The sequence below is a fragment of the Cryptotermes secundus genome, unplaced genomic scaffold, assembly GCF_002891405.2.
Source record: "Cryptotermes secundus unplaced genomic scaffold, Csec_1.0 scaffold652, whole genome shotgun sequence".
Taxonomy (NCBI): Eukaryota; Metazoa; Arthropoda; class Insecta; order Blattodea; family Kalotermitidae; genus Cryptotermes; species Cryptotermes secundus.
Genome location: NW_019737992.1, coordinates 1 through 9133, shown reverse-complemented (window position 1 = coordinate 9133; position 9133 = coordinate 1). Strand labels below are relative to the sequence as shown.

Genomic DNA, 9133 nt, shown 5'->3' with positions numbered 1-9133 from the left:
GCCTGCTGCTATACGAACTTGAACCATCTCGAGCATCATTTGCTCTGTGCTTCAAGTCGCTACTGATGACGCTGCTTCCGGCATCAGTTTTTGGTTTTTGGTGTCTCTCTTCGTCTGATGCCTACCCTTTGACCTGTCCAGCAATGGAGGCCCTGCCAGTAGCTATGCTACCGCTGGTATAGCTCTCAGGGTCCTTGGCATACTCAAACCCCCACACCACGAGACACCAACGAGGGGGAAAATCACCCTACACAAAAATAAAAAGTGAAATCACCATCTAAATATATTTTATTTGTTTCCTTTTTTATCAATCATACTATTACATTCACGATATTTTTCGGTCGTAAGATGACCATCTTCAGGAGGGACAAACTATTAAAAGAAACTTTACAATATGTGTATATGAATATTAAATTTATCCAAGTCGTTGAACTAAAGTGATAACACATTATAAACAGTTAAATATAATGTTATGTTGAAGCCGACTGAATTGAGCAGCTGCTGGATGCTATCCTTTCAGATTTGTGCTGAGTCATGGTACGCCATGTACTATAGACTCATGCTCGTTTTTTATAGAAAGAGTTATATCTTCTGGGTTATAACGCCAGGGAGTCCCGTAAGTCAGAAATTTGATGCAAGCAAAGTTTTATGATATATAGTGTCTCAATAGGCCGCACCATAGCTCATAGCCACCGTTGCGGCCCGGGTTCGGGCCCATGTCATTTCATGTGAGATTTGTGGTGGACGAAGTGACATTGGGACAGGCTTTATGCCAGTACTTCGGTTTCCCATTCCAATTCTCATTACACCGACTGCTCCACACGCATCATCTATCACCCAGGGTTGGTACAATAAGTCAAACAGTGGGCGACGTACTAAATAGACTCAGTCTCACCCCACCCGAAGAAATTTATGTTTCAGTTCGCGCATTACATGTCTCGCTCAAAAAATTATCCTTTATGTAACAATCCCAACAACATTCAGTGAGGCAAATACGAGGTTGTCCTTGTGCTTAATTAATTCGAGGTATAGCTCTACGCATTTGACACATGGCACTAGATGGGGGTGAGTGGTCAGCTTCAGCCACGAGGAGAGAAGTCATTGTAGAGGAGACTCGGTATGTTTCAAATCCCGCCTGAGGAGGCAAGGAGAAAGTTATTTTACCCTTCCGGAAATCGAAACCCGTATTCGCCAGTCATCCAGCCGGTAGCCTAGTCTCTATACCTTTTACTTCCACTTTATTTCCAAGTCATAATTGACTGATAATCCTACCATACGACGCCATACAGTCCCACCTACTGAGCTCATCGTTAAATAAAAGATCAAGGAATAAAATGACATTCAAAGTTATTATTCGCGATATGAAACCCATTCAGATGGAAAACGTCAAGTGAAACAAAAAGCAAACTAAACGTATCGGTATTTGGAATGTAATTGCGTCACGGTGACTGTGCCTAATAATGGTGCGGTGTCTGTTCCAATTACAGCTTTTATGAAAACGGACTTGCCGGACCGTCCGATACGTGCGCTGGCGAATATCTGCCTACCCCAAAGCGCCACCACCCTCACAGTAGCAGTAGTCATCTGTTGTTACAACATGGGGCTGGTCTTCTGTTCTCTCCTGGTGCCGGTGGTGCTGGAGCGGTTGCATCATCTCATCCCCACGTTCCTCCATCTCCACATTTGCACCCTGCTGCCGAGTACAGCCAACAGTATGGCTATGCTTCGTACCCTGGCCCTCCTCACTGCAACACACGAGACTCCACAGCTGACCTCCTCGCGGACCGCAGGCATGGTGACGAGGAGTGGAAGAACATCCACGTGGTGAGTTGTATGCACTTCATGTTAACAGGATTACAGAAATGGTGTGCTCCTCGGAATCTTAAATTTAATTTAGAAAGGTATCACATGAAATTGCATATTCAAGAAGAAAATATTTTTCTGGTTGAACTTGTAAGAGCAACTACAGTTACTGTTGTGTGGCGCCATAGCTCAAGCGGTTAGTCGCTGGATTCCCACCGCGGCGGCTCGGGTTCGATCCCGGGTCTGGTCAAGTGGGATTTGTGGTGAACAAAGTGGCGCTGGGGCGGGTTTTCTCCGAGTACTTCGGTTTCCTCTGCCAATCTTAATTCCACCAAATTCTCTATCATCATAATCACGCGGGGCAGGCTACAGTAGGCCAATCAGTAGCCACCGTGCTGAGTGGACCCAGTTGGACTCCACCCCCCACTAAGCGAATTAATTACTGTTGTGTATGTTTTTACAGTAAGCAAACCATATGTAATATATGCCGATTTGGATGGATGAGCTACGATATTTTAGGCGAACTTTTGTCTTCATGTGATAATGTGATCCTCCGGAAAGTATTTCTGTTTGTCTTCAGGAAAATTAGAAAACATTAACAGAGGAGAAGAGTTTGGCTTGAAAGTAGCTACAGATGTGAAGAAGGAATCATTTTTTGACACAAAAGCATATTTACAGCTATTTACCAAAATAATAACCCGAAACACTAAAATAGAACGAGTTCCGTCTAAGTCTCTTAAATTACGAAACAGACGAAGGCACAGCAAACGTACTTGTATCTGAGTTATACCTATTTGAAGTATTGTGTGGAATGATAAAGAAATGCCAGTAAAGTTACAAATTCCCTGAATACAGGAAAGGGTACAAATAAATAATTAAAACTTCAATATTTTGTCCCTTTGTGTAATTCCGACTGTTGTGAGGGAGATTTCGACGTACATTTCTGCAGTTCCTCTAGACAAATAACGGGATAATACAGATCCTACCAAAAAGATTGCCGCGATTGTGGGCAACTGCGCTTTAGGAGAGAAAGCAGATATAAGAGCGATATTTTCAGTATATTTTCATCAATTGAAACAGTTTATTTTATTACATACAAGTAGAAAAATTGTTAGGTGTGAAACTGCACAGTGCATCATCTTTAGCCCTACATACATGACGTTTGTAGTCCACCCCTTGCCAGGCGCGCTGTAACATTCCCTTTCCAGTATCTACAATTGCTGCACTTCATCGTATTCATTCTCGGGCTGTACACGCGGTCTTTCACATAGCTCAAAAAGAAAAAGAAAATCAAAAGGTGTAATATCAGGAGGTTGAGCGTCCGGGCAATTGGCCCTCCTTTTCCTGTATATCTACCTGGGAAATTCATCTTCAGTCATGGACACTGTGAGCACTGTTTAGTCGATTTAACCTAAGAATATGGTATAGCGTCGTTATTTATAACAAGAAACTGTATCATCCTAGTTTTCTATGCAGGAAATACGTAGAACGAAATAACTGTGCAGAGGTGATGCTTATCAGTCATTCACCATTTTTTCTCGCTGAAACTACTTAACAGATTTACACGAAATTTGGTATAACATAATCAGGCAATTTTAAATTTTGTGTAAATAGGTCTAATTTAACGTAACTTTACACGAAGCTTAGCTGGAGTTTATCTGTTTTCTCAAAGAGAAGCTAATCCTGCAAAACATTCTATACATTGAACTATGAATATCATTAAAATTTACATTTTAGCCGAAATTCCGGTAAACGTGATATATTAGAAGCATTGCAGAGAACTTTTACGCCTAGGCCTGTAATTTGAAGAAGGGATGGTTTAGTTCATCTTGCACATTAGGTGCTCGGTAAGAAGTGAGGAAATCAGAAGTCGTTGCGAAGGGCATAAATTGACTAAAGACCAAATGTCATTTTTCCTGAACTGACAAAGTTCGAAGCAATCCTTAAAGAGTACTAAAATTAAATCAAAGACGAGCAGAACTCGACTTTACAACCATCCATTGAACATTCTTATTAAACTATAGATTTCAACTACGCAGATGCGTCCTTTGCTGGAAAGTACGTTATTCGTAGTTACTGTAATCCAACATATAACATTACAATAAATTCAGCCCTTTAACTGCGCAGTTGTTAAAAGTAAAATGGCTTCGAAAATTCCCAGAGCCCAGTATTTTACCACCGCATATGGCAATGACTGCAACAATTATTCTGCAGATGCTGAATTGTATCCTAAGTATGGTGGAGAAAACAAAGCGTGCACTAGCCATCTTGCAGCATCGCGGTGCTAATTCTGTGGAGAACGGCGCTGCTGTCGGTGGCAATTCAGCGAACGAGTGGTTGCGACGGTCTGCTCCAACAGACGCCAGCGAAGCCAGAGACATCAAACGAACGGCGGGGGAAATAATGGCACAAACCATCAGGGTCACTGAGGACAGAGTGGCAGAAGTAAAAAGACGAGCAGGTAATAACGAACCGTCGGCAAGCATGTCTCTTTCTCTCTCCATGCCTTCCTCATCAGGTTCATGTTCATCTTCATCTCCATATTCATCTTCTTGTTCTTGTTGTTGTTTATGTTCGTCTCCTTCTTCTTCTCCGCATATAACCACTGCCACCACTACCATTCATTAATTACCCCGCCCCCCATGCAACTTGAAGTCATTTCTTCTTATTCTTCCTAGTCTCTGCCTATTTTATCTATCTTGCCTGGCCCTATTAAATTGGTTCTCCCACTCCTCTTTCTTGTTTTATAATTCTGCTCTCCCTCACACACACACACACACACACACATGCACATATCCTTAGACCTATTATTCAAATTCAAATTGCATCTGTTCACATCTTTCTCTCATTCTAAGCCACCCAGATTCACTCTCCTCTTAATTTCCTCAGTAATCAAATTTTGATTTATTACTGCCACATTTTCAAAGGATCTATTAACTATTTTAATATTATGAATTTTTCCTTGCATTCTGGTGACGAGACATCTACACAAACAAGTACTTATTTTTCTCTGTGTTTACTTCTAGACCAACCACCTTTCTAGCGGCAGTAAGAGTTCCTGTGTTCTTCTTTATGGTATCTATGTTATTTCCCAATAGATTTACATCATCAGCACAGATGACCAGCTGGTGTGTCCCATTTAATTTTGGTCCCACTTAATTTACCTGGACCTTCCTAATGGACCGCCTCTATAGACTAGTGGTCAGAGTTCCTGACTACAGATTCAGAGGTGCCGGGTTCGATTCTCGGCGCTACCAGATTTTCTGAGAACTAGTGTGTCTGGAATGGGGGCCACTCAGCCCTGTGAGGATAATTCAGGAGCTACTTAAATGGAAACATAGCGGCTCCGGTCTAGAAAACCGGGATTAACAGCTATGAGGATTCATTACATTGACCACGTAACACCTTCTATTTGCTAAAGTTGGCACTAACTTCGCCAACAGGAGGCGGTCGCTCTGTCGGTATAGTTCACTTGGAGACAAAAGCCATGGAGGACCTTCCAAATGGCATATTCTAAAGAAAAGTTGTAAGCAGAGGGTGTCATTAACTGATGCAAGCAGAACTTGGACTCTAGTCTCCACCTATCACTCATGGTTTTTGTCACACAGGTTATGATATGTGAAGTGGTTTTCTAAACAATGCGAAATCATGTTGGCTTTCATGTATAGTTCACTTGGAGACAAAAGCCATGGAGGACCTTCCTAATGGCATATTCTAAAGAAAAGTTGTAAAGCAGAGGGTGCCATTAACTGATGCAAGCAGAACTTGGACTCTAGTCTCCACCTGTCCCTCATGGTTTTCGTCACACAGGTTATGATATGTGAAGTGGTTTTCTAAACAATGCAAAATCATGTTGGCTTTCTCATTCAGGTGATATACGTGTATTATTCCTAAAGGGTTACAAACAGCAGTTGGTGCCTTTAGTCCAAATCTTTTCATAAGCATTTTCTCGATAGGCCACAGAGTTCCCTACTTTTGTTTCCCATCATTTGAGTGCCTACCTACAGGTCATTCCTGTGATGGTTTTGACAACCTGGGTTACTTGCTACAGTTTCCTTAATCTCCTTTTATGTTTTAGCAGACTTTCCAGACCAGATAGATCCTTATTTAGATCCAAGAGTGTAAGGTTGCTTGTAGATAGCCTATCAGTCATACATGATGTCACCCCATAAATAGTGTACCTCACAAGGCTGGAAGTTTGATAACCAGAAAGTAAGATTATTTGAGTGATAAGTATGGAGGAATGTTGGAATAAGTGGTTCTGACCCTTTCAGTGGTATTGTCCTGATATTTTCAAGGGATGGACTAAGGAAAACCATGAAAGACCTCAGAATAGAGGTCCTGGATTAACATTGAATATGCCCAAAATGTCAGCATAATGCAATACATCTGCATCAAATGAGTCGGTGAATCTGTGTAATAAAATACAACATTTATTTACTGTATTTTCAAAACAGTTGTTGCCCCCACCACATTGAATATGCTAATGCTCATCACTATTAGACTCAGCATTGCACCTAAATGTACTGTGTGTTAGAAATCATATAAAATGCACTACAATACTCTGATCTGATGAATATTCTTATCTCTTTTAGAAGAAGCAGTGAATGAAGTAAAGCGACAAGCTGTTGCAGAATTACAAAGGGCTGTTGCAGCTGCTGAAAGTAAAGCATGTGAACTTGTTGCAACAGAACGTGCCAAGATGGAGAAACTGTTGCTGGAGGCACGTAAGCAGGCTACTGAAGAAGCTCTGGCAGCAGTTGTTGTTGCCAATCAACAACAACAACAGCAAGCTGAAAGTAGTGAGGTTGTGAACCCACTCCCAGCTCCTTCTCAACAGAATGTAAGTTTCAAGTAACTCTATATAAAACTAATTCTGTTTTCTTATAGAATTTAGGGTTTGGGTATGTAGAGCTATTTGCGGAATGTGCCCACATTTCAATATTTATGTGACTTATCTTATGTTGGTGTGAAACTTGATTTTTCACTCACATGAACAGAAATGAGGATTATTTGTATCTAACCAACTACATGGTCACAACCCTCATTGAGAATCCAGTAGTCACTCATCAAGTCACACTTTTTATAGAACATAAATATTCATTACAGTATTCACAAGAACACAATGCTCGTGCCTGTGCTAAGCCAGATGAACCCAGTTCACACCCTCATACATATATTTGCAAGACCCATTTTAATGTTATTCTCCTATCCCTATCTATGGCTCTCAGATCATCGCTTCCCTTCTGAAATGAAATTCTTTTCTGACATAAAATTTATATGCATTTTTCATTTCTTATGTGTGCAATATATTTCACCCTACTTATCCTCTTTAATGTGATCAGCCTCGATAACTTTAATGAAGGGTATAAATTGTGAAGCNTGTTGGAATAAGTGGTTCTGACCCTTTCAGTGGTATTGTCCTGATATTTTCAAGGGATGGACTAAGGAAAACCATGAAAGACCTCAGAATAGAGGTCCTGGATTAACATTGAATATGCCCAAAATGTCAGCATAATGCAATACATCTGCATCAAATGAGTCGGTGAATCTATGTAATAAAATACAACATTTATTTACTGTATTTTCAAAACAGTTGTTGCCCCCACCACATTGAATATGCTAATGCTCATCACTATTAGACTCAGCATTGCACCTAAATGTACTGTGTGTTAGAAATCATATAAAATGCACTACAGTACTCTGATCTGATGAATGTTCTTAAAACTTTCTCTTTTAGAAGAAGCAGTGAATGAAGTAAAGCGACAAGCTGTTGCAGAATTACAAAGGGCTGTTGCAGCTGCTGAAAGTAAAGCATGTGAACTTGTTGCAACAGAACGTGCCAAGATGGAGAAACTGTTGCTGGAGGCACGTAAGCAGGCTACTGAAGAAGCTCTGGCAGCAGTTGTTGTTGCCAATCAACAACAACAACAGCAAGCTGAAAGTAGTGAGGTTGTGAACCCACTCCCAGCTCCTTCTCAACAGAATGTAAGTTTCAAGTAACTCTATATAAAACTAATTCTGTTTTCTTATAGAATTTAGGGTTTGGGTATGTAGAGCTATTTGCGGAATGTGCCCACATTTCAATATTTATGTGACTTATCTTATGTTGGTGTGAAACTTGATTTTTCACTCACATGAACAGAAATGAAGATTATTTGTATCTAACCAACTACATGGTCACAACCCTCCTTGAGAATCCAGTAGTCACTCATCAAGTCACACCTTTTATAGAACATGAATATTCATTACCATATTCACAAGAACACAATGCTCGTGCCTGTGCTAAGCCAGATGAACCCAGTTCACACCCTCATACATATATTTGCAAGACCCATTTTAATGTTATTCTCCTATCCCTATCTATGGCTCTCAGATCATCACTTCCCTTCTGAAATGAAATTCTTTTCTGACATAAAATTTGTATGCATTTTTCATTTCTTATGTGTGCAATATACTTCACCCTACTTATCCTCTTTAATGTGATCAGCCTCAATAACTTTAATGAAGAGTATAAATTGTGAAGCTTGTGGGAACATCCCACATACTAACACGCGGTTTCGTCGTCTAACAGACAGCACTCACTCCTAGACAATATCACATTTCCACACACATTGCTGCCACCACTCATATTTATACAGCACTCGATGTCCAGCCCACCTGTAGATCATCACGTGTGCTAGCCAATCAGCGCTCACAATCGCAACTGCAAGTTTAAACTCCGCCCAGCAAGCATGGTACAAAAGGGGAGCCCAAAGCTCGCAATCATCAGTGATCACATCCAATTCAGAGCAATCAGTCATCAGAGTCATTAGCTCTTCCTGGCAGACAGCTGCTGCAACTCTCCAGCAACTGCGCTCTACTACCAGACAGCTAACATGGCTGCCGCAGCTCTCCAGCAACCGCGCTCTGCCACTAGACAGCTAACATAGCTGCCGCAACTCTCCAGCAACCACGCTCTGCGACCAGACAGCCAACGCAGTTGCCGCAACTCTCCAGCAACCTCGATCTGCAACCAGGCAGCTAACGTAGTTGCCGCAACTCTCCAACATCCGCACCATAGGCAGCTGTTCCTACAGGCGCACGCAACACCACATTACTGGCCAGATACACCAGCTGAACTGCCGTAGAGACTTGGTCTACTACAAAGGAGCAAATTCTACCAGCTCACTCACGGTGGAACAAACTGCCCTTTTCAGGGCCACCCAACTTTTAACATTCCACATAGCTTCACAGCTGTTCTGTACATTCAATTTATACAATTTAATATAGACAATTATTACAGATTTATGTGGTTGTCTTTTAGAACATTGACAATCCCACAAGCTCC

General features: G+C 41.3%; 1 protein-coding gene across 1 annotated transcript in view; it reads left to right on the top strand.

Annotated features, from left to right (window-relative positions):
- Window positions 1-8730, top strand: part of LOC111870658 (protein CBFA2T1) — a 657082-nt gene extending 648352 nt beyond the window's left edge. The window contains exons 7-12 of the mRNA XM_023863129.2: window positions 1488-1824; window positions 4018-4264; window positions 6399-6646; window positions 7217-7280; window positions 7544-7791; window positions 8632-8730. Of these exons, the coding sequence (XP_023718897.1) occupies window positions 1488-1824; window positions 4018-4264; window positions 6399-6646; window positions 7217-7280; window positions 7544-7791; window positions 8632-8730 (1243 nt within the window). The remainder of the gene's footprint in view (window positions 1-1487; window positions 1825-4017; window positions 4265-6398; window positions 6647-7216; window positions 7281-7543; window positions 7792-8631) is intronic.
- The last annotated feature ends 403 nt before the right edge of the window (window positions 8731-9133 follow it).